Source organism: Xenopus tropicalis, chromosome 1 (genome assembly GCF_000004195.4).
Source record: "Xenopus tropicalis strain Nigerian chromosome 1, UCB_Xtro_10.0, whole genome shotgun sequence".
In the NCBI taxonomy this organism is placed as follows: Eukaryota; Metazoa; Chordata; class Amphibia; order Anura; family Pipidae; genus Xenopus; species Xenopus tropicalis.
Genome location: NC_030677.2, coordinates 10,945,311 through 10,972,352, shown reverse-complemented (window position 1 = coordinate 10,972,352; position 27,042 = coordinate 10,945,311). Strand labels below are relative to the sequence as shown.

Sequence of the window (27,042 nt, the reverse complement as noted above, 5' to 3'; positions counted from 1 at the left end):
CTTGCTCCCTTCCCATTGTTCTTGGGGTGAGGGGGGGGTGATATCACTCCAACTTGCAGCGCAGCAGTAAAGTGTGAGTGAAGTTTATCAGAGCACAGGTCACATGGCTGTGGCACCCTGGGAAATGAAGAATATGGCTAGCCCCATGGGAAAAACAGATTACAATGCAGGATTCTGCGGGAGAAGCTCTATTAACTGATGGGTTTTGTAACAAACATGTTTTCTCATGAAAGTATCCAATTGTATACAAAGGAGGACTAATACTAAATACTAACTACTATGAAATATTGGCGGCTCTTCCTAAACCGGAGACCTTCCGGCTGTTATTACACCATAACTCTCATCATTCACTCCCATCCCAGGAATACAGAGCAGTTAGCCACTGGGCAGCCACATTACCTGCTTCCGATATATGAAATGTATAAATAACCGCGTTGGATGGCACATCCATCAAGCCCGGCTCTGTTGAAGCCCGGGAAGGGAAAGCAGCTGTATCTTGCTACTAGCGCTGTGTTTATACATAACATTTACCCATTTCATTGGTGGGAAGTTTAAATGGAACCCACGTTGTATCGAGAAATCATAACAACTGTAAAAACGTGCTCCCGTCAAACTTCAAGAATGATTATTTAAAAGAAGCTAATGCTAGTGGGACATAACAATGTATTTGTATTTTTCTATAAATAATGTTTACTCCCTGCGTTTCACACTAAGCCTTATTCCAGCATTCCCTATTCAGCACTCGGCATCGGGTGCTTTACTAAGCCATCTTGCCATTATTATTCCGTGCATGCTCATAGCTTCTCAATTACTTTTTAATTCACAATTAAGTAGCCTTTATGATATACTGTAATTTTAGTAAAGGGAAAGATGATCGCACCATTAAAATGTTGATTGAGCTGTGATTCCTTTTAATTGAAACGGAAAACAAGGAGAGTCTCTAGGAAATAGGTTCGATAGAAGAGAATGCGTCCGCCAGTCTCTAAATCAAAGGGAGCGGGTTCTACCAAACAAATAATTCTGCAGCTTAGTGTATTTCTCTTTGCTGGTTCATCATTAAAGCCTCTCTATTACATAGTAACATAGTAAGTTAGGTTGAAAAAAGACGTGTGTCCATCACGTTCAACCATAATGCCTACAGTATATATAACCTGCCTAACTGCCAGTTGATCCAGAGGAAGGCAAAAACCCCATCTGAAGCCTCTCTAATTTGCCGCAGAGGGGAAAAAATGTCTTCCTGACTCCAAGATGGCAATCGGACCAGTCCCTCGGGCAACTTGTACTAAGAGCTATCTCCCATAACCCTGTATTCCCTCACTTGCTAAGAAGCCATCTAACCCCTTCTTAAAGCTATATAATCTATCAGCCAGCACAACTGATTCAGGGAGGAAATTCCACAACTATTATATCTAGAGCGTAAGTGCAATTTTGGGTGCAAAATGTCCATAATTCAGCCTTTCCACAATGGACGATTGAATGGATGAAAGACTGGCGTGCCTAATGAAGCAACCCATTTTGGAAACCCTGGAGCTACTGCCTGGCCAAGGTTGGTTTTAGCTCTAGGGTTTCCCATCATCATTAGGCTCGGTTGTGCACCATTCATCATAAAGGCATGATGGAGGCAACCATCATCTCTAAATCAAAGGGAGCAGGTTCTACCAAACAAATAATTCTGCATCTTAGTGTAGTCTCTTTGTTGGTTCATTGTTAAAGCCTCTCTATTATATTTAGAGCATAAGTGTCTCTAGGGGTAATTTATGAACGCAAGTGCAAAGTGCAATCATGGATGCAAAACTTCCATAATGCAGCCTTTCCCCAATGGACAATTGAATGGACGAAAGACTGGTGTGCCTTATGAAGCAACCCATTTTGGGAACCCTGGAGCTACTGCCTGGCCAAGGTTGGTTTTAGCTCTAGGGTTTCCCATCATCATTAGGCTCGGTTGTGCACCATTCATCATAAGCGGCATGATGGAGGCAGCCATGTTCTTGGAGTGTCTTTGGATGCAAGTATCTCAATGAATTGTGTCAATATGCACTTTCCTTTGTATTCATTTTATTTTTTTTTAAATTATTTATTTATTTCAAGGTTCCAACAGTACAATAATACCATGACATAGGATAAAAGAAAAGAGAATTGCAGGTCATGAGCGAAAAGGAGCATCTACATTGTGAGAATTGGTATTTCTTGTTTAGTTAAGAGCGAGAAGAAAAAAAAGTGGATACTTTGAGAACAGTTTCGTGTATACCCAGTGGTTCCTATCAAATAACCAAAGAGCAATAGTAGCATAGGAACAATAGAAAGTGGGAAATAGAAAATAAGGAATGGAACAGGGAAAGAAGAGTATAACGGAGAGGAACATAAGGAGAGAAGATGGAAAGAAGATTACCGTAGTTTCGTACCGGTCTCTTAAGAGATAATAAAAAAAGAGACATCACAGGTTGTCTGGGTTTACAGGAATATAAAGAGCCAAATATTGTATTTATTTTAAAGAACCACATTTTCGGGGACATACTTAAATGACCCCTTTTATGTTTTATTAATGAAAATATGTTATCATTTGCTTCAACTGTTATTTTTTTTTTCCATCTTATAAAAGGTTAAGGTTAAACCGCAGATACTGTAGCAAATGTTAACCTTGCAGCCACCGTAGGGCAGGGGTATGCAATGGCTTCAGGGCTAAAGGGTGCTTGTCCTGCTTGTCCGTGGGATAAATTGTTTTGTTGGACAGGAGATCAAGGTTATGAGCAGATTTTTTCCACTTCAGTATTAAACACTTTGAAGGGAAAATAACAAATCTCAAAAAAATATTAAGTTATCACATGAAAGAGCTTCCAATAACCAACTGTCATGTTGTATTACTGTAGGTGGATGGTACAAACTTAGCCTAGAGCATCAAAAGTCAACTACAGTAACGTTCTCGCTGTCACTCACGACTGTCTGACCTAACAAATAAAGCACTAGCTCCTAGTATTGTATATTGACTTTCTCTCACTCTCTTTCTAACCCAAGGAACTTATTGGCAATAATCCCATTGCTGATTAAAATGAAGAGTTGGGATAATTAACTACAAAGAATCATGAACTGAGTGCAAAGTGTATGAGTATAATTATATAAACTAAACCCTGAAACTTAATATGGGTAGAAATGCTAACCACCTTGGCCTGTTAGGGGAGATAATGATGCTCACATACTTAGTAGGCCCCGGGCGGCTGGTGAGAAGCTGAGCTTAGGGGTCATCTCAAAATATCAAGCAGAAAATGAGGTTGGCCTGTCATATAAATGGATGCTACAGGGCTGATTATTACCTTCTCAACTGGTTTCAGAGTTGTCCTGTACTAATAATCTGAACTGATTACTAATCAGTCTTATATTGTGAGTGGGTCCCTAGGCTCAGGGTACGGACATGAGCACATGTCATGAGTATGTGCAGGGAATCAGCAGAAAAGAAGATGGGGGGCTACTGGGGTCATCTTTGGGGGCACAGATCTTCCCTGATAAAGGGCTATGGTTGCCTTGAGCTGGTAGAGAAGCCCAAAACATAATGGGAAACATTTCTGCCCTACTATAAGCTTTAGTTCTTCTTTTAAAAAATGTACTTGGTGTACTTGAATGCTCTCAGGGACAAGGGATGACCTAGATACAATAATGGGGATGCACCTTTCTATGAACCTTTTTAAAGGTTTTCTTTGAAAAAAATAAAAAGGTTCATCACAGTGTGCACATTCCTGTACCCCATCTTTAATGTTTGCTTTGGGGGTATTAAAATCATGAAAACACGGATCTTGCATTTAGAAATGATGGCTGCATTCACTTGGCTATTATCATCACAATGGGGTCTTTCTACCAAAAGAGTATATTGGGGTAAAGCAAAAATGCAAAAAACATTGGGGTCAATAATAACCCCAGCCCGGCCAGTGGTAGGGAGCATTAGCAAGATGTAGCTGAATCCATCATTCTTTCTCTTCCGAAGAAAACGTATATCCTTCATTGAATAGTTTTCATAGGCAAACAAGTCCACTTTACTAGAAAGGCTGTAGTGATCATAGTCAACTAAAGAGTTAATTGATTCCACCCTACCAAGTAAAAGAGAGTAGGTGGTCCCATACCTGCAAAGAGTTAATTGATTCCACCCTACAAAGTAAAAGAGAGTAGGTGGTCCCATACCTGCAAAGAGTTAATTGATTCCACCCTACAAAGTAAAAGAGAGTAAGTGGTCCCATACCTGCAAAGAGTTTATTGATTCCACCCTACAAAGTAAAGGAGAGTAGGTGGTCCCATACCTACCAGTTGCTTTAGACCTTCAACATTTACTATTTGGAGATGTTCTCAAGCCTTTGGTGGAACAACACACAGGGAACCAACCTCCTTTGTTCTACAGATTCCTATTATGGCTGAAAAAGCTGCTCAGATGAGCAGTGAAACATCTTCAATGATTACTTAGCAAGTCCGGTTGCTTTAGACCTTCATTGGAGATGTTCTCAAGCCTTTGGTGGAACAACACACAGGGAACCAACCTCCTTTATTCTACAGATTCCTATTATGGCTGAAGAAGCTGCTCAGATGAGCAGTGAAACATCTTCAATGATTACTTAGCAAGTCCAGTTGCTTTAGACCTTCATTGGAGATGTTCTCAAGCCTTTGGTGGAACAATACACTATGGAAATAAGTTTTAGATACAGGCCAAAACCAAATTAATAGATTTGCCATCTCCATCCAATCTTTGTCCAAAATACCCGTAACCGATTTAGGTTCCTATTCAATTTATTCTGAACCCTACCGATATGTTTATATGCCCTGAAAAGAAAAATCAAAAACATGAGTTGAAAATTCCAATTTAGGACATTCTTTATCTAATTCTCAGAAACAGGGAAAAAAAAGAGAGAATGTTTAATGCAATTTGCTGGCAGTAGAATTGTATTATATAAAGTAAAATAGCAGAAAGGCAGTGTTTTGTCTCACCTCTAGGGATGTATTAATAATACTCTCAGAATGTTCAAGCCTGTCATGCCTAACCTGTAATAGGCTGAAGCCGAGACACAGGGGCACATTTATCAGAGGATGAAAAGTGAATTATCCACAAAATCCCACAATAAATTTGATTTTGCTGGCTACGCATTTTTATTAAATGAAGTATTGGACTTTTTCTTGGCAAATTTGCCTCAAATAAAAGTCTCTTCATAATCTTGAGAAAATATACAACGAGTCGGAGGAACTGAAAATAAAAATGGCTCCATGTATTAAACGGAGAAATAACTTACTGAATTGATTCGACTGGAGAATGTTGTACCTCAAAAGGGAATTTGAGTTTAGAAAATGTGATCACATCAATGATCCCAAACCTTTTCCCCTTAAAAATATACAGATTTTTAAAAACTTTCAGCAATATTTTTCAAAGTGTTTCATACTGTGGATATTTTATTTTTTTTTGCGGCTTTTTCGTTAATTTGCGCAACTTTTTCGTACTTTGCAACAAAAAGCGTACGAATTTTGTGTGACAAAATCATATTGTCCCGCCGAGTAGGAAAGGCTTGAATGTTGCTTTACCCCTATTATTAGCTTATATAAAAACTTGCCGGGTTTTAGCTGCCATTCAAGTTTTTGAGATTTATGCAGTTGATGGCAGTGGAAAACTGAAATTTGACTATAATAACAATTTGGTGGAAAAATGTGGATGCAGTTTTTATCAAACTTGTCGTAGTCTCTAACTATTCCCTAATTAATTGCTAGTTTTGGGGTTTTTTATTAATATAATTAGTGATGAGCGTATCTGACCCATTTTGCCAAAAAATCCGGCAAAAATAATTGACAATTTTTTTTTTCTGCACGCGCCAATTTCTTTTTTACACAGGCGACAATTTTTGGTCATGTGGTGAATTTTTCCGCCGTAAATTTTGTCATCTGTTTCGTGAAAAACATGTAACCCTTCTGAGCATATGCTCATTTGTGCTAATTAGGATTCAGATTCAGTTTGGCCAGGACGTGAATTCGGCCGAATCCGAACCCTGCCAAAAAAGGCCGAATCCTGGCCGAATACCGAACCGAATCCTGGATTCGGTGCATCCCTAGATCCAACTCTGTTGCTCCTTCCATTGGTGAATAATTAGTGATGGGTGAAATAATTCGTCAGGCATGGATTCACAGCGAATTAATGTTTTCCGGCACTGGTGGATTTTTTCGTAAAATGGGCGACAAACTTCCACAAACTGTTGCCCATGTCCAAAAATTGACGCCCATGTCAAAAAATAGTTGACTGTGTAAAAAAAAATTGTTGCATGCCTAAAAAAAATGATGTGTGTCAAAAGAAAGTCATTTTTTGGTGGCGCCCACCCCCCCAAAATGTTTCCCCGTTTTGCAAATCTTTTTAAAGATTCGCAAATTTTTCGGCGAGGCGAAACAGGACAGATTTGCTCATCGCTATCAATAATGAGATACAGTAAGAGAAAAGTTCCTACTGCTTCACTTGGAACAGTCGCTCGCTATAATGGCGTCCGGCGCAGCTGAGCGTTTATACGTATAAGTTCGGCCAAAACATTTCATGTTCAGTGGCCTGTTCAGAACAGGAATTAAATGCCTTTTAGCTGTGTCTACAAATTTATGTTTGTTAGAAAGAAAATTGCTTGGGGAAATGATCTGGATCTGAAGTAAATTTCCTATTGCGCTAAACTTCAAAGACCAGTCAAGGCCAGTAAGATAAATACCCCAGGAGTTGCGCTTCATATTTAGATTTGTTTTTTCCTCTTAATATCATCACAGCCTTTTACACGTAGAGCGTTACGAACTAACACTTGGAAATGGAGAGAGCTTTGTGCTGTAACCCACAGAGAATACAGCGTAACGGGGCCGCCCAATAATAACCGTTGTTTGCTAATATTAAGTTGTAAATCTCGGTAGGATTGAACAAGGTAATTCCTTTTAAACTTCTTACTTCTTACCGGAGAATAGAACATTTCTGTTATTTTTAATAGGAACTCAACACAGATGATCTCTTCTTAATGGATTCCAGTTAGTTATGGGTAGTGATGAGCGAATCTGTCCCATTTCGCCATAATATTCGCGAAACGGCAAGAAATTTCATGAAACGGCGAAAAATTTTCGAAATGCATTTATCGCTCGATTTTTTTTCTCGCTCGCATATATTTTTTTGTTGTCCGTGCTTTTTGACAAGACCACGCCCAATTTTGACGTGGCCACGCCTTTTCTTGATGCAACTGCACATTTTTTTTCACGCGACCGCGCCCAATTTGAAGCATGCCAAAAAAAATCTGCATGACAAATTTTTCCACGACAAATTTTCACGGAAGCTTAGCGAAACAATTCGCCAATGGCAAAATGCGGAAATTCGCTGCAAATCCATGCTGGCGAAAAAATTCGCTCATCACTAGTGATAGGCGAATTTTTTCGGCAGGCATGGATTTCCTGTGAAGTTCCGCATTTTGCCATTGGCAATTTTTTTCACAAAAACTGCTGAAAAATTTGGTGAGTGGGGAAAAAGTCATGGTTACATCAATAAAGTCATGGTAGCATCAAATAAGTCGTGGTCATGTCAAAAAAAGTCGTGGTCGTGTACGAAAAAAGTTGAGTGCCTCAAAAAAGTCATGCAGTAGCTGCATTTCCTGAATTTTTTACCGTTTCACCAATATTTCAGCGAAACGAAATGGGACAAAATCGCTCATCACTAATTCCAGTTTTTAGGAATTATTTACAACAATGATAGCTTATGTTCCATTGTGTGTTTGAGGCATTCATTGGGCAGTAACTCATTTAAACAAGTAGGGTTTAGCCTTATGACCCTGACAGTCTCCAAAATAGGGTCCTCCTGGGAATCCTAGAAGGTCCATTAGCACGAGTGATGGTGCTCTATACTGTGGTGGCAAAGTGGTTAGCATTTCTGTATTACAGCTACGTGGTCTTGGGTTTGGTTCCAGCTGGGAGTTTGTATGTTCTCTATTCTAGAGCTACGTAAATATATAATTTAAATATAGGTACAAGGAAACCACTTGAGAAGTCTTATATTGGGCCATAAATGGTGAAAGATAAAACTTGTTTTTTTTTTACCAAAAAGGAAAGTTTTCCAACATTGCCACACATCTTTTTGCCAGAAACATAGAATGAATTTTCAGCAGGTTCAGACTGGTGACCTACCCTTATAAATTCTCTATTAAATTTCCCCCCGCTACAATTGTATAGGGAAAATACACTGGTGACTGTTTGCGGGGAATTTAATGGCACATTATGCTCCCAATGGTGTAGTCTAATATATATGCCCCATTCTCTTTCCTGCAGTCATATATAAATGTAATACCGTTTATATACAGGTAAAGTACCGTTTTCTAAAATTTAGTTCTGGCAAAGAATTAATTATTATTGTTGAGCCTCGGGGATCAACGGGGTCTTTATAAATCACTCAATCAGAGTGCTTAGGGGCAAACAAATGAGGAAAGGGTTCCTGATGTCTACTTGGCCCCTCAGGACTAAGTAGGCAACTGATATGGGGCCTTTTCGATGCCCCGTCCAATTGATATCTGGTTGCAGTAGCCCATTTTGTGGTCTACTATTGACTGATGTGCATTATGATCTGATTCATGATCCATGGGCCAACTGGTCAAGCCAGACCAATCTGGTCCATCTCATATGTGGTCAAACCAGATGAGGCCACCACATTAGCAAATCTGAAGTTATGAGAATAAATTTATTAGAAAAATTACATAAATAGAAATAATAACAATGGAAACTGTTATTGGAAGATATACATTAGCTTCATCCTACCAAGATGCCCCTGGTCTTGGATCCTTTCTGCATCTGGGCCTTTTTATAACCCCTTGGGGTAAGAGATCGCATTATATTTGCGTTTTATACCATTTTTGTGAGTTTGGATATTATGTGGAAACTAACGATGCTGATTGCAATGTACATATTGATTCTGTATGATTAAACTTTAGTCACTTAGTGTTTGGAGCTTAACTTGTTCTCAAAATCGATGACGGATTAGTCCTTTTCTTTTTATAGCCAAAATAAAACTTGCTCATTGTAATTCATTTTTGTTTCTTTCAGAACTAATTGATTCTTTTTTGTATAATTATTGATCCAATTACAGTCGCCGCCTCTATCCATTGCAATCGCTCGTGCCCTCTGTTTTGTCCTCTCAGCACAGATAGTTATAAAAATGAACCTTCTTTCACTGCAAAAGAGCTCATTCCGTGCAAACTTAATGATAGTCCCATATAGATATGTATCAGATAAAATGAGGAGATAGAGAGAGGATGGAGATGGAATGGTTGGTAATTAGGAGAAGGACATTAGGAGGAACCCTAGAGGAACAAACCTCCTAGCCACCCAAGGAAGTACTTTCCATGGTACAAAACTTATTTGGCATTTACCATGCAAATACCTACATAGTATATGTGCAAATGGGACCTATGGTTTCCTTTATATTTTTTATGTCATCTTTGGGGCCCCTAAAATAATTATTAGAACTCTTGAGGATATCACAAGGGCCTTAATATGGCGGCTATAAATGTAGAGAACGTAAACCAAGAAGCTTAAGTTCTACTGTAGGTTCTGCACATTAAGAGCAGCCATATTAAGGCCCTTGTGATAACCTTAACTTTTATAGGAGCTAAATGTATTCAGGGTTTATTAATCAGCGTTTATCCCTGGCTGTCTCTACTGATGCCCAGCTGAACGTAGTGGCCACTAAAGAGGGATCAGCTATTACCGCCCCCTCTGATTCACGGCTCTAAATCTGCACTGCATATTTTCTGTATTAGCTATAACATTTGGATGTTATTCGGATGGAAACTATATGAGACATAATGAGGTGTATGGAGCTTTTAGTTGGCAGTAGTGAAGAATAAAAAGACCGTTACTTTTTGTTCACCACAAAAATAGCCCAAGGCAACCATTGATCTTGGATATCAAACCAACTCACATGACTCTTCTCATTAGAAGTTTTTCTTACCCTTTTGTTTGGCAAACCGTGTCTGTGTAAGAAATAGAGTTTCAGGAAAAATGCTAAAAGACCCGGCGCTCTGTAGACAGATAGGATTAAAGACCAAGACAGGTTTTTTGAGGGACACATTTTGAAGTTGATGAGGACTTTCCCTCCCCAGATGTATGGACATTTCTTTTCAGTCCCAAATGAAGGTAGTTACTTAAGTTACACTGATAACTCCATTTCTGAGGAAAACTAGGATGATCGCTCAATTTTCATCAAGGGATATAACATTAGGCGAGAGTGAGACACTTTAGATGCTACAGTTGTTCGGCCCTAATCTCTAAGGGGCTTGGTGGCCAGATATTAGGTCTCAAAAACATTGAATGAAACAAAGATTGTAATCTTATCTACATTCTATCTATACAGATAGCTAGAATCTCAGCCATAAAGCAGGGCAGGACTGCTGCTTACAATGGGGGGGATCAGATAGGATCTGTGCCACTGTGACAGAATGCTCTGTTATACAGATAGCTAGAATCTCAGCCATAAAGCAGGGCAGGACTGCTGCTTACAATGGGGGGATCAGATAGGATCTGTGCCACTGTGACAGAATGCTCTGTTATACAGATAGCTAGAATCTCAGCCATAAAGCAGGGCAGGACTGCTGCTTACAATGGGGGGGGGGATCAGATAGGATCTGTGCCACTGTGACAGAATGCTCTGTTATACAGATAGCTAGAATCTCAGCCATAAAGCAGGGCAGGACTGCTGCTTACAATGGGGGGATCAGATAGGATCTGTGCCACTGTGACAGAATGCTCTGTTATACAGATAGCTAGAATCTCAGCCATAAAGCAGGGCAGGACTGCTGCTTACAATGGGGGGATCAGATAGGATCTGTGCCACTGTGACAGAATGCTCTGTTATACAGATAGCTAGAATCTCAGCCATAAAGCAGGGCAGGACTGCTGCTTACAATGGGGGGGGATCAGATAGGATCTGTGCCACTGTGACAGAATGCTCTGTTATACAGATAGCTAGAATCTCAGCCATAAAGCAGGGCAGGACTGCTGCTTACAATGGGGGGATCAGATAGGATCTGTGCCACTGTGACAGAATGCTCTGTTATACAGATAGCTAGAATCTCAGCCATAAAGCAGGGCAGGACTGCTGCTTACAATGAGGGGATCAGATAGGATCTGTGCCACTGTGACAGAATGCTCTGTTATACAGATAGCTAGAATCTCAGCCATAAAGCAGGGCAGAACTGCTGTCATAAAGTCATAAAATATTACTAAACTTCAGCTTTACAAAAGGGTTTTTAGACCATTGCATTAACTCAGAGCAATTAACAGTATTAGTCTATTGCACTTATTATAATGAAAGCAAGTTTCAGCATAGTTGTCATTTCAATCCTGTGCAGTAACCCACGGCAACCAGTGAGCAATTAAAACTGATTAACTGTCTACTGCAGTTAACAAACGCACATTTATTATTGGCTTGGGTGGCTTACTGTAATGGGGCAAAAATTTTATAAATCAGTAAATTAGTAGAATGAGGCATCACTGTGCCATTGGACGCGGTCGCCGGAAAAAAAGTTGCGCACAAATGGGTTTCGCAGATTTTTCACAGCTTTCATGTCGTTTCGTGAATAGTGATGGCCGAAATGTTTCGCCAAGCAAGAATTCATGGCGAATTTCTGCGTTTCGCTATTGGTGGATTGTTTCACAAAACGGATGAAAAAATGCGCTGTGGAAAAATTTGCCGCACGTCCAAAAATTGTCGGCGGCGTCAAAAAAGAATAGTTACGGGCGTCAAAAGAATGGGCGTTCAACTAAATAATAGCCGTGCGACAAAATAATAGCCGCGGGCGACAAAATAATAGCCGTGTGACAAAATAATAGCTGCGGGCGACAAAATAATAGCCGTGTGACAAAATAATAGCTGCACGCGACAAAATAATAGCCGTGGGCGACAAAATAATAGCCGCGGACGACAAATTTTTTTGCTGCATGACATTTTCGTGATTTCGCGAATTTTTCACCATTTTGCGGATCTTTTGAAAGATTTGCAAATTTTTCGGCGACGCGAAACGGAACAGATTCGCTCATCACTATTCGTGAATTTTACGGGGAAGCAAATTGCGAGAGATTCACTCATCACTACTAAAAGATATTATTAATAGTGATGAGCGAATCTGTCCTGTTTCACTTCCCCTTAAAATTTGTGAAACGCCCCAAAAATTTGCGAAATGCATTTGCCGCGCAATTTTTTTTCCGCCCGTGCCTATTTTGTCGCCCGCATCTTTTTTGGTCGCCCGTCTTTTTTTTTTTTTTTGCCGCCCACGTATTTTTTTTAGGCGACACGCCCGCGATCAATTTTGACGCGCAACAACATTTTTTGACGCATAAAGAATTTTTTCGTGCTGAATTTTCACAGAAGTTTCGGGAAACAATTCAATGGCGAAATGCGGGAATTCGCTGCGAATCCATGCCTGGTGAAGAAATTCACTCAACGCGAATTATTAAGAAGTTTAGTGCCCAAAATGATCAAATCCGTATGTCCAAGTAGTGCTCAGTATATGTAGCACTGTGTCAGTATCATTAAATAGAACTGACAAACCTAATCAAAGCAAACAAACCCAAATGCTTAATTCCATATGGCCAACCATGTAAAGCAATGCCAGTCAGCTGCAACGATGTTGTATAGACTCCAGGGAAAAGATGGTATAGCCCACCCCCCCTCCCACAAGCATTGGTATGGCCCCATTTAGAATATGTAGAGCTATTTTGCCCTCAAGTACTCAAAAGCTTCATTTTTTATGTATAGAAATTGCAGAGAACGATGAGACTTAGATGATAAAGGATATAAAAGGTCTCGGGGATTGTTTGCATTGTTTATACTGTAGATAAGGGGGGGTGCATGTGAATATATAAGGGGACGGAATGATAAACCCTCTGATTCCTCTCTCGCCGTTAGATCCTTTCAGATGACACGAGGGCCTCCCCTGAGATGATGAGAGAGGAGGTTTTTATCTTTAGGTGCAAAAAGGATTTTTTTATTGTGACAGCTGGGAGGGTGGGGAATTCTCCTCGTGGAGCAGCCGTACCGGCCAATATATCCCATAGCTACACGGCCGCTTGGATTTATATACTGAGATTGTATTCTCTATTGCTCTTGATCAGCTACAACTACGGCGGCAAATGGTCGAACGTGATGGACAAAGTTTTAAAAAGATCATTCACATTTCAGTTCATTTTTAGTATGTTATAGTATGGCCAAGTATTAGCAACGTTTCAGTTGGTCTTAATTATTTATTTTTCATTGTTTTTCAATTATTTACCTTCTTCTTCTGACTCTTTCCAACTTCCCAATGGACCCCGGCAGCCAAAAAAACGACTCCTCCGTGAAGCCACAGTTTTATCGTTATTGTTACTTTTTATTATTTAACTTTCTATTCAGCCCCTCTCCTATTCATATCCCAGTCTCTCATCCAAACCACTCCCTGGTTGCCAAGGTAATTTGATCCCTAGCAACTGGATAACTGCAGAAATTCCAAACTGGAGAGCCGCTGAGCAAAAGTAAAATAATTAAAAAACAACAAATAAAAAATGAAGACCAATTGCATATTGTCTCTACATCATACTAAAAGTTAACTCAATGGTGAACAACCCCTTTAATGTAACTATGTACCTATATTACATATTGGAACCAAGGATTCGCCTTCATATGATGCAGTTTTCATGACCGTATGCAGGGTCAGACTGGGCCAGCAGGACACTGGAAAAAAAACCCTCTGGGCCCCGCCCAGATCCCAGCTGCCCTCCCCCAATTGTGTCTACTTATGACAGGTGGGGGGCTTGTACGTGCAGTGGGGGCCTCTGTTGGAGAGCATGTACGGCTGGTGGGGGCCCCTGTGGGCAGGGGTGGTCCAAGCTGACTGGTTGGCCACCTTGCCCCTGGACCTTCCCCCCCCCCTCCCTCCCATGTGTGTGCATGCGCAGTTCCGTCGAGCGGGGGTGGAGTCATTGCCCCCACCGTGTTATGGCAACTGGTGGGGGGAAGAGAAGGGAGCGCAGGCTAGGGTGAGGCAGGAGAGGTTCCTGCCTGGAGTCCCCCCAATCACTGCACCCTAGGTAGGCGCCTCTTCTGCCTACCCCTAGTTCTGGCCCTGCCTGTTGGGGGGGGGTGTGGGGCCCCTAGGGTGGCAGCCCCGTTGGTCCCGCACACCCCCAGTCTGACCCTGACCGTACACAGGTGTGAATGTGCAAATTAAGACTCTTTTGTTGAGACTTCAGTATGAAAATATATTCAAAATGTATGGATTTGGTACATCCCTATATTAATATTAATTAGGGATCCAGGATTCGGCTCAGGATTCAGCAAAGATTCTGCCTTTTTCATTAGGATTGAGCTTCGGCCAAATCCAAGTGTCTGGCCAAACTGAATCCAATCCATAAAATCTCATGACTTTTGGTTACATGAATACGGAAGCCTGCACGTTCAAATTTAGCAAATTAGGATTTGGATTCATTTTAGTCTTCGGCCGAATCTTTCCCAAAGGATTCTGGGTTCTCCAAAACCCCCAAATAATGTATTGGGTGCACCCCTAACATTAATACAATGGCAGCTTTGGCCATGTAGCTTTTTAGCACTTTAGCTTATTTTAGTCTTAGGCTGAATCTTTCCCAAAGGATTCTGGGTTCTCCAAAACCCCAACATAACGTATTGGGTGCACCCCTAATGTTAATACAATGGCAGCTTTGGCCATGTAGCTTTTTAGAACTTTAGCTTATTTTAGTCTTCGGCCGAATCTCTCCCAAAGGATTCTGGGTTCTTCAAGACCCCAAAATAATGTATTGGGTGCACCCCTAACATTAATACAATGGCAGCTTTGGCCATGTAGCTCTTTAGCACTTTAGCTTATTTTAGTCTTTGGCCGAATGTCTCCCAAAGGATTCTGGGTTCTCCAAAACCCCCAAATAATGTATTGGGTGCATCCTTAACATTAATACAATGGCAGCTTTGGGCATGTAGCTCTTTAGCACTTTAGCTTATTTTAGTCTTCGGCCGAATCTTTCCCAAAGGATTCTGGGTTCTCCAAAACCCCCAAATAATGTATTGGTGCATCCTTAACATTAATACAATGGCAGCTTTGGCCATGTAGCTCTTTAGCACTTTAGCTTATTTTAGTCTTCGGCCGAATCTTTCCCAAAGGATTCTGGGTTCTCCAAAACCCCCAAATAATGTATTGGTGCATCCTTAACATTAATACAATGGCAGCTTTGGCCATGTAGCTCTTTAGCACTTTAGCTTATTTTAGTCTTCGGCTGAATCTTTCCCAAAGGATTCTGAGTTCTCCAAAACCCCCAAATAATGTATTGGGTGCACCCCTAATATTAATACAATGGAAGCTTTGGACATGTAGCTCTTTAGCACCTATACTGCTTGCTGAATCTTGCCAACAAGACAACTTAGCAACATCTAAACGCCTTCGTACCCTTGATATGTAAATGATTTTTTTTTTTTTTTTTAATCTGATCTGCCTTATTGCTCTGACTTTGCCTGTCAGTCATCTCAGCGGCGCAGCGAGCTAATGCTTAGCAATGCATGCAAATGTTCCTTCACGCTGGGCTAAAACCTGCACGCTCAAGCTCTGTTCGCCATAATGTTCTCCTCTTTTATTCCTCACGTTGGAGAGAGCTAGCGTTGTATAAATGCACTCCCCACCAAGCAGACCTAAGTATAGAAACTATGATATTGTAGGTTCTTACTGTTCCCAAGAGAGGCGGTGAGGCTTAGAAAGTGACCCCGCTCAACGGGGAGTCTCAGGAACCATTAGGAAGAAGTGCACGCTCATTGCTCCATGAATACTTAGTGTAGAGCGATGGCTAAAGGCAATGCTTTGCCTATGGGAGGTAGAAGTACTTTCCAGTTTTACAAGTTCTTCTTCCTAAGGGACAGCAGGATGGTGTCTATCGTAATCTGCTCCTTAGAGACAGTCCAAGTTATTTTTGGGGTTGGCTGAAGACTATTGCATTCTAAAATGGCTTTTTAAAGGCTGCGAACTCCTCCCCGTCCATCTTCCATTCCAGAAGGGGCGGTGGGAGCGAGGATACAAAAAGACATATGTCTTTCATGTGTTCATGAGTCTTTCATGTGTTCAATAACAGCTGGAGAGCCTCAGCTTAGAGCGATGTGCCAGCCGCTTTGATATAAAAAGACACGTGGAACTCCCCACAGGTGTGAATGCTCCACAAGCTGGGTAATGATAAAATCTATATAAAGATATCTGCCGAATTAAAGCCAAGGCAAATACATTGAAAATTGTCTATAAAAGAGATGAGTCCATTCTCCTGCAATGGCATTCTCTCTCTTGATTTTGGGGGCTTACCTTGTAGAGCACAGGGCAAAAAATGACATTTGAAAGGTCTATCCATGTCGGGGTAATAACAAGATGGGCAAATAGTAACTATTCCTGTTGGAAGACATTGCACACTCTATTATACAAGTGGTGAAGGCTGCTTTCATGTAAAGGCAAGATGTTTCTCTATGGTTGGACTTCATTAGATGAGTAGTCGCTTCTAATTGGCTGCTGCTCTAAAGGCTTCCACAGTAGAGCGAGTAAGACTCTGACAGCACTGTATGGGTGTAACAAGCTGGAAGGGCCCGGGCACATTACAGTACTTCAGTCTGTACAGCACAAAGTGAAAGAAATCAAAGTCAAAAAATAAAAAATCATTCATGTTTTTAACAAATATATAATATATATATATATATATATTTTTTTTTTTAATAAATAATAAAACAGAAACTGTACTTGATCCCAACTAAGATATAATTACCCCTTATTGGGGGCAGAACAGCCCTATTGGGTTTATTTAATGGTTAAATGATCCCCTTTTCTCTGTAATAATAAAACAGTACCTGTACTTGATCCCAACTAAGATATAATTACCCCTTATTGGGGCAGAACAGCCCTATTGGGTTTATTTCATGGTTAAATGATTCCCTTTTCTCTGTAATAATAAAACAGTACCTGTACTTGATCCCAACTAAGATATAATTACCCCTTATTGGGGCAGAACAGCCCTATTGGGTTTATTTCATGGTTAAATGATTCCTTTTTCTCTGTAATAATAAAACAGTACCTGTACTTGATCCCAACTAAGATATAATTACCCCTTATTGGGGGCAGAACAGCCCTATTGGGTTTATTTCATGGTTAAATGATTCCCTTTTCTCTGTAATAATAAAACAGTACCTGTACTTGATCCCAACTAAGATATAATTACCCCTTATTGGGGCAGAACAGCCCTATTGGGTTTATTTAATGGTTAAATGATTCCCTTTTCTCTGTAATAATAAAACAGTACCTGTACTTGATCCCAACTAAGATATAATTACCCCTTATTGGGGCAGAACAGCCCTATTGGGTTTATTTAATGGTTAAATGATTCCCTTTTCTCTGTAATAATAAAACAGTACCTGTACTTGATCCCAACTAAGATATAATTACCCCTTATTGGGGGCAGAACAGCCCTATTGGGTTTATTTCATGGTTAAATGATTCCCTTTTCTCTGTAATAATAAAACAGTACCTGTACTTGATCCCAACTAAGATATAATTACCCCTTATTGGGGGCAGAACAGCCCTATTGGGTTTATTCAATGTTTCAATGATTTTTTAGTAGCCTTAAGGTACAAAGATCCAAATTATGGAAAGATCCCTTATCCAGAAAATCAATTGTTTTATATTCCTGGCGCCCTTACGCTACATATCTAAGAAAACCTTTCCTTCAGGTTTGTAAATTGCTTCTGCTTTTTATGGAGCCTGCTATTATACAACTTGTATATCTCTATCCGACTCTCTATGTATTCTTATACTTCTAAAATGCGTCTTTTTGGAATTCCACTTATATGGAAAGGTGAAAAAAATATCTTTTTAATGGAAATCGTAGTGCCGTGTCAAGTAACAGAGAGTTGTACTGTAGATAATGATCAAACTTTTTGATAACAGAAGGAATATTAAGGGGGTTGGTAGCTGCATTGTTTTTGTGCAACACAATCTTTAATCCCTTTTAAACTGCCCCCATGTGGAATGACATGACAATCCAATTTGCTTTTGGTCTGGAATGAATTGGTTGACCCTTCCTCCCATGTGTGGAATCCTTTGTTGATGTGGAGAGAACATTATAGGACATGATTAGAAAGAAATGCCACCGCTGGTACATGTGGGAACTTATTGGTTGACATGAAGGGAAAAGGGCTGCTCTTCAAACCTACTATGATGAAGCTTTTCTTGGATGAACTGGCCATTGGTTCATTGAGATTCCTGAATATAATAATGTATAGTCATGGGCCTAATATGGAAGTTATACAGACTAGGTTATTGGGAACTACCACAAATCAGGCCTTGTATCGTCTATTGTCGTAGTACTATGTTATTAAATGATTATACCCAGTTCAAGTAATTAGAGTTTATTATGGTCATTCTGTGAATTAGCTAGTCATATAGGCAAAACGAGACTGTCCAGGGCAAGTGCCCAATGTGTGGACCCGTATCTGATTGAGCCACCCTCTTGGTGAGCCAAATACTGATTCTATAGGCTGATAAGTGCGGGAACCAATCAGTTCCTCAGAGAGCATTGTCTATCTATAACTATTTTTGGTCAAAAACATTGGTTGTAAGCCAATTCCACTTCTGGCTCATTATGTAGAAAGCGTTGATTTGCTAAACATTTTAAAAACCACTATCTATCCATAACAAGAGACAAAATATATCCCAGTAAGAGTAAAGGTCCCCATATATGGGCCGACTGTAGCTGCCGATATGGGTCCCTTGGACCGATTCAGCAGCTTATTGGCCTGTGTAGGGACAGAAAGGATGGCCATAGCCTGAAATTGGCCAGATATCGATCGGGCAGGTTAAAAGATTCAGTCGGATCAGGGACCGCATCGGCTCGTTGATGCGGTCCCCGAACCGACTGCCCCATTGCCGCCATTATAATTCGATTGTTTGGCCCCAGGGTCAAACAATCGAATTAGCCTACATGTTCCCCAATATTGCCCAGCCGTAGGTGGGGATATTAGGTGAAGATCCGCTCGCTTGGGGACCTTGCCAAGCGAGCGAATCTCCACGTGTGTAGCGTCCCCTATCAGCTGCAAGGAGCAGTGCCCCCAGTGGCCTAATACATCGACACAATAAGAAACCAGAAGACCAGTCAATAACTTTGTAAAGCATAGAAGTTCCCTTGTTCTCCCTAAGAAAAAATTCTGTAGAACACACATCAACATTTTCATAACTGTCAGTATAATGACCTTTAATCAAGTTCTGCTGTATCCCCTTGCCTACGGTATAAATATTGTTGAACAGTAGATGTGTTCCCTTCGTAGGGCTTTATAAGAACAACACTACAGTGAGAATGACAAGTCCCCAGGGGTATCTCTAGCTGGCAGCTCGGGGAGGGTTGGAGGTTTAAGATCCCTATTGTGACTATTGAAAAGAAACCTCTAGTTTTTGTGACACTGTTTATTGGATATTTGAAAATCAATTCCTCCTTAAGCTCTATAAAATATAGTAAAGCACCCATAGAGGCCTAATATACTGCACATTATCAACAGATAGCAATGAGTAATTGTCTCTTCCAACAACCCATAGGTAGGCCCACATACAGCACAAGTCCAACAGCCACAAAATTCCAACCAAGGTTATTAAGAGAATCAATGAGCACAAAGTCCATTCTCCCAAACGGTTGTCGAGTCGATAAATCCTGTTAGACTGGAACAGCTGAAATATTTTGAATAAATAAACCCTTTTATCACTGTTGAGGTTTCCTAGCTGGAATCAAAGGGTGTTCATGTTGTCAGGTTAACCAAGGCTTGAAAGAGGCAGAAATCAAATAAATAAAAAAAAAATCAAGATTAAATAATAAATAAATAAAAATAACCTTCAAAAAACTGGAATTTTTCCAAGTGACCTCTGTAACCCTTTTTATATATATATATTAAAAAAAAAAAAATCAGATGTACAGGTTTATACTATGCTGCATTATTTCTTTTTAGCATTTCTAAAAATAAATTAAAAAATAATTACAAAAAGATCACACATATATCACATAAGTCTTACATTCTTCCAATTATTCCAGTTATTTATTTTTTTTAAAAATATATATATTTTTAAATTTTTTTACATTTTAAAATTTTTGTCTTTATATTTTTATGTATATTATGCTACATTATTTTTTATTATAATGTATTTTATTTTTTTTTTTAATTTTTTTAAATTCTGCCAATCAAGCTTAGTGACTTTTATTTATTTTATTTTATTTATATTTTTAATTTATTCCTATATTCTTCAACTCAAGCTTAGTAGCTGTTAAATATTTTTTTATTTTTTTTAAAAGGTCAGATAAATACATATTATTTTTTAAAATTCTTCCACTCAGGCTCAGTGCCATTATTATTATTATTATTATTATTATTATTATTATTATTATTATTATTATTATTATTATTATTATTATTATTATTATTATTGTATATATATAATAATACATTAATAATAATTGTTAACCATATCACACAAACATATATATATATATTTGTAATTAATAATAATAATAATAATAATAATGATTTTTAACCATATCACACAAACATATATATATATATTTTTTTATTAATAATAATAATAATGATTTTTAACCATATCACGCAAACATATAAATATATATATATATTTTTTTTTTTAATTTAATTTAATTTTTTTTATTTTTTTTTTCTCCAAGCTATTGTAATGCAGACTGTAGGTTGTATTGGAAGGATGAGCCCTTGAATCCCTTTAGAGAGTGCTGTGAATCTCAGAAAAGAGACAGGAAAAAAAAAAGAAATCTGACTTCTTACTGAAGATGGCACTGCGCTCTTAAAGATCTATACCCTTGTTTATTTCATTTTCTCGGCTTTCACGGCTGCAAACTTTCTTTATGTCAAAATCCATTGAAAAGGTTAGAATTTTCCACAACCTTTAAAACCGTGCTAACAATAAACCTTAATAAGATAAAAGAACACTTTTGATAGACAGAGAGAGGGGGGGGGGGGCTGTTGAAAAGGGAAACCTATGACTTGCAGGCAGCAACATCATCTCAGAATTATTATTGAAATGAAAAATCTTGACACGAGAAAAAAAAACGGGGGATAAAAACGAAATAGAGAAATTGGTGCATTTATGTACAATTCAGATTGAAGATGTAGAACTTGGTCAGATTTAGTCTATTAAAGAGAAGCTTTAGATGAACATCAAAGGGTGAAGGCTCTTTCTGTGCCCAGTATTATAAATAATGGTTGAGTTCCTTCATAATCTTGGCTGGAAGCCGAGTGGAGAGAAAAATGAACACCCCGGGGAGAAGTAATGAGATATTTCTTGGTTCTGGGTGGGATCATGGCTGGGTCTGGAGATGAATGCCCACTACAGATCTGTAAATAGACATGTTTATTCCGTATCAGGACATATTTGCTTTATGGTCATTGGGCAGGAGATCTAAAGCCTCCTAGTCCTGTGCCGGCACTGAAAATATTAACCCCCCCCCCCCTTCCCTGGCAGAAGCTGCATGCAACAGATTGCTTGCTAGTGCATTGCAGTCCTATCTGGGAAGAGAAGAGGTCGATCTGATCGGATTACTAATTTGCTCCCATTGCATATGTCTGTACGTCTGTTGAATGGGGACAAAAATAAAATTTAGTAAAAAAAAACAAAACAAAAAAGATACCCCTCCCATTTTAAGAGGAAGGACATGCCAACCTATAACTATTAACTCATCTTTTCCCATACATTTGTATTTTACCCTGTTGCCATAGTAACAGAAATTAATGGCAACACTTTCCAGAAAAGGATCTGCTGTTTTTTTTTTCTTTTTCTCTTTTTTTTTTCCCAGGCTATACATCTCCTGATTGTGTATTTACAGGGAATTCATGTGCCCCATACAGAAGCTTAGAATTTACTGCACTGTGTGTTTATTAGATCGCCCCCCCCCCCCCACACACACACACACAAACACACATATTAAGCTAAAACACAACATTCTTGCATAATTGTTCATTAAAAAATAAAAACCATTTCACCCGGAGCCAATCTGAATGAATAAATAAATACCCAGAGCAAAACCAGTGAGTGTTGACTCTTCAGCTCCGTTCCCTTTCCAGCTGTTGGGTTGAATACATAATTTAACCGACTTACCAAATCAGTACAAATAGTCGATGGAGCTTAAAAAGATTTACTGACCCCAAACTTTTATACAAGGGGGGGGGGGGTATTTAGCACCACGGAGATGAATAGTGATTAGAGTGTTGCATATTTAGCTCTCAGCAACCACAAACATATGGCAAGCTTGGGGTCTGGCAGGGTTATATTAAACATACTTGAATGGATGGATATTTCTATTATAGAATCCAAACGTTCTCATCCATTAGACTGGTTTACAGTCTTCTTGTCTAAAAATAAAGAAATACTCTATACTATAAGCCCTCAGTAGGACAGAAGAGTAAGATGAAACCTAGGGTGACCAATATGGTATCTTCTGATGATAAGTCTATCTATCTATCTATCTCTCTATCTATCAATCAATCAATCAATCAATCAACCAATCAATCATCTACCTACTTATCTACCTGCCTATCTATCTATCTCTCTACCTGCCTATCATCTATCTATCTATCTATCATCTATCTACCTATAAATAAAGAAATACTCTATACTATAAGCCCTCAGTAGGACAGAAGAGTAAGGTGAAACCAAGGGTGACCAATATGGTATCTTCTTATGTAAAATGATAAGTAAAGCATCTACTATCTCTCTATCAATCAACCAATCAATCATCTACCTACTTATCTACCTGCCTATCTATCTATCTATCTATCTATCTATCTATCTATCTATCTATCTACCTACCTAGTGTAGAGTCTATTTTGGGAAGCCACCTAAGACCATTAACCAAGATCTCGTTACCAAGGCAAGTTTCCGGTTGGGCTGCAGGGCACCCATTACAAGACGGCACCCAGTACAATGGACGGCAGCAAAGGAATCATTTAGTAGAATGATCCACTCGTCCACCTTTATCTAAACCAAGGTTGCTTTATTTGTAAAGAGCCAGATGATAGATTGCCAAAGACTGGGGGATACAAAAATACCTCCTTTTTGTTTTGCATCATGGATTTAGTCAAATCACTCTTCAAATATTGTAAATGCTATTTTTTTTTATTTTTTTAAACATCATAGTTTACAAAAAAATCAATGTGGTACCTTTTTTTTTTTTTTTTTTTTACACTTTCAGATTCCTGAATATAGACAGATCTTCATACCGTATGAATATTTTTTTTGTATGTTTGTTTTATGGTTGGCTGTCCTGTAGATTTAAGACACAATAAAGCTAAAATGTCAAGTCTTTCTCCATGTCAATCAGAAAAAAGTGCATCACCAAGCACACCCCGCTGGCCATTCACCTGTCTGTGATTGTTATTTGGTTGTACAATTGTTTCATTCCCATACAAATCACACCTCACACTCCCTTGCAGGCTGCTGATGACAAGAGCAGGAACCATACTCATTAATGATAACCAAAGCTCCTTCAATGTGATTGGGTTTATAATCAACGTAATATTCCTGGGCCGACATGGAAGCCATTTGATGCATGGTCTGTTTCTGCTTTTGCTTCCTACGTTGTGTCACAAAGCACTGCCTCAGCTGTCTAAGGCTGGCAGGGAAACACTTCCATGAAACATACAACATCAAAACCACAATGAGAAAGGAAAAAATCAGAGCCATGGTCCCCGTGACCACCTTGTGGATCTGAACCGTGTTCTCGTGGTGCTCATTGGCCACAGTTGCCGTTTGGACGTTGGTGGTTCTTTCCCCTTCGGTATCCTGCACGTTGTAACTAGTAGCAGTGGGGCTGTCAATGGCAATTCTGTCACTGTTGTTCAGTGCTGTAGAAATAGCATTAGCACTGGTTGGATCTACCGGGTCGTCGCACAAACGGAAAAAGTAAACGGCGTCAAGGACGTCCTCACCCTGGGCATACTCCGGGGTCGTGCATAGCATATTGCCATCGCAGCGACCTTTGAAAGCGCTGAGCCAAGAGGCCAAAGCACAAACGTTGCGGCCACAGTCCCAGTTGTTCCCAGCAAGGGTGATGCTGGAAAGGGATTTCCAAGAGTTTAAGATTCTAGGATCAACGTAAGTCAGTCGATTGGAGTCGAGTTGCAGTGATTCCAGATGAGGTAAACTTTCAAAAACGTGAGGTTCGATGTATTCAATTTCATTCCCAGAGAGGTCCATTTTTTCTAGTTTCCATACGAAGTCCAAGGAGTTCACCACTATAGTCACCTTATTCCTCCTCATAAATAGAGAGTGCAAGGATAGGAGCCGGGGAAAATGAGCTAAATTCACCTTCACCAAGTCATTGTGCTCGAGGTGGAGCTCGGTGAGCTTAAACAAACCCGCGAAGGAGTTGCGAGCAAGGCTCTTCAACTGATTGTATCCCAAGTCCAGGAACTTCAGGCTGCGACAGTCCTGAAAGATTCTGACTGGTACAAACTTGATGGCGTTGTAGCGCATATGCAAAGTCGTCAGCTTGCGCAGCCCATGAAAGAGATCCGCTTCCAGAGACTGTAGGTTATTGTTGGATAAATCCACACTGCGCAAGTTTGGCATGGGTCGGAAAGTGGTGTTGGCCAGATGTGTGATTTTGTTGGAACTAAGAGTGAGTTCTTTAACTCTACGCAGTTTGTGAAAGGCATTTCCCTCTACTGTGTGGATGTGATTGTGATCCAGATAGAGCCACGTGAGCTGAATTAACCCTGTGAACTGGCCGTCTTGTAGCTCTGAAAGGCTGTTGTACCGCAGAGACAAGCCCATTACGCCCGACAGGTTGTGAGGGATCTCAGTGACATTCTGCGACTCGCAGTACAGGAACCTGCCCTCGCACCGGCACAGCCTCGGACACCCACTATTCACCAGTGGAAGCATTTTAACAAATACACCCAACGTACACAGTATTAACCCTGGGGGCTTCCTTAGCAGCCAGTTTAAGCAGAGACCAATGAGAAGGAAATCCATTAGCAAGAATGTATCCAGGTTTTCTCGAGAATGTCCATTGAATCTTGCCCAGATTCTACATCATATTTTAATAAAATACATAGATCAACAGACACACAGGTGGGGGCAGACTTTACGGCAAGGAGAATGTCGGCAGCGTTAAAGTTCATGGGGATTCGCAGGCAGAGAGGCTGAGGTTTCGCTCATGTTAAACGCTGCGGGGAAGGGTTTGAAATATAGATATTTCTTCATGTAAAAAAAATTCATGTAAAAAGTCTCTCACCCACCCTTTCTCCAGAGAGTGACAGCCTCCATTCAGCTGCTGCCTTTGTGTTTTGGCTAATTATACGCAGGGCTAAAAGACCCCTCTGTGCTGCCTTTCAGTTTGTACAATGCTGGCAGCCTCACAATGTCCCACTTTGCCTCTATAAGATGAATGGGGAAAGCGGAGGAAAGGAAGGGGGGGTCCGGTTACCTTTCAGATGACTTGTAGGACCTTCAAGTTCCACAACTACTAAAATCCCGCCGTCGTTTTGGTTTTGGGTTTTTTTTTTGCCTCTGCAGTTAACACGGCGACGTTGTGGAAACGGCTTTGCTAACGACTCTCCGGGATCTTGCAGTCTGCTCAGTGTCCATCACCTGAATCCCACCGACGTTCGCCCCCCAAAAAATAAAATGTAACTCCAATTGATTGTGGAAGTCATTCAGCCCCGGAGAGATGAATTGGTGAATGGTTGTTTTTTTTATCTTCCCCTCCCCGCGTTGCTTGTGAGCTGCTTGTAGCCGGGGCAGAGAAAGACAATCAGGCAGAAAGCTCCTTTTTTTGCTGGAGCCGGAGCAGTATGTTGCTGAAGCATGCAGAGGCACCTAGCGTTCACTGAGTGTCGTAAGCTACTCATGACTCTACGCCTGCACTGAGAATCTCAGACATGGGCAGATTGAAAGGGGTGGGCATAAAATCAACATTTTAGTCAACCAGTAAAGTAATATATATTCCTTGCTGGTTAATACTGGAAGCTTTTCTCCTTGTGTTCCCCCAAAATCCACCGCACTGCACGGAACAACAGGGCACAATTTTTTTTATTATTATTTTTTTTCCCCCTTTCTTTTGATTTTATTCATTTATTTTATTTTTTTTTCCGTTGATCACCCTTTGGCATCACTAAAAGAGGGAGAATTTGTATCCACATTTCACCATGTCTTTTCCATGTTAGACGGTGACATGGGCTGTTGCCATAGGAATGTTCCTTCAAGGTGGGTTTAGTTTGAGGGGTATTTCACGGATCTGGATGTGCTGATCAGAACCAAATTCTGCATTTACGGGGAGGGGGGGTATTTTAATTTTAGCTGAAAAGATGCTGAAGGCTCAGAAGGAGGCAGGGTCCCCATTACCCAAGTGTTCCTTTCTTTCTTTACATGGTTTTTTTCTCCTGATCTTTCTGTCACTGTTCTTTCCGTCATGTGTAATTAGGGAAATTGCGACGTTGCATTAAAAGCCTTGGCGTAAATCTCCCTTACTTTGGAGATGATGTCCAACACTATTGACAAGCCAATGTTGGCAGTGGGTTTCAATTACAGAATATCTTTGCCGGATTGCTGATACCATCAGGACGGGGCTAATTCAAGCTTCCTGGAGAAGGGAATGAAGGGGGGCTCTAGTTCATCACTGATTGCTCAGTGCCCGTGCCGTTCCTTCTGTTTATTTTTCTCCCTCTCCCAACTCCTGTCCCCGCTCCCCAGCTCCGGAGACACAGGAGAGCACTGCAGTATTCTACATGAGTGTGTGGCGAGCAGAGAAGCAAGCGTGCAGCCTGTCCTGGCACACACACCATGTAATAACCCCGCATGTTGCACATAGGGCACAGAGAGGAGACTGTTGGGGCAAATATCAACAGCTAATAAGCGGCACAATGGCTTGGATTGGATCATCTATCTATCTATCTGTCTGTCTGTCTATCATCAGGCACTATGTGATAACCCAGAATGTTGCACATAGGGCACAGTAAGGAGAGTT

The 27,042-nt window shown here is 40.2% G+C and overlaps 2 protein-coding genes across 5 annotated transcripts in view; one reads left to right on the top strand and one right to left on the bottom strand.

Moving 5' to 3' along the window:
• ctnna2 (catenin alpha 2) overlaps positions 1-27,042 on the top strand; it is a 1,024,232-nt gene that overhangs the window by 573,740 nt on the left and 423,450 nt on the right.
• On the bottom strand, positions 22,872-25,954 carry lrrtm1 (leucine rich repeat transmembrane neuronal 1). The gene has a single exon (XM_002935479.4). The coding sequence runs from the start codon at positions 25,047-25,049 to the stop codon at positions 23,484-23,486; it is 1,566 nt and encodes a 521-aa protein (XP_002935525.1). The 5' UTR covers positions 25,050-25,954; the 3' UTR covers positions 22,872-23,483.

Bases quoted from the DNA above. Each gene is read 5' to 3' on its own strand.
- lrrtm1 (XM_002935479.4), bottom strand. From the start codon at position 25,049: ATGGATTTCCTTCTCATTGGTCTCTGCTTAAACTGGCTGCTAAGGAAG.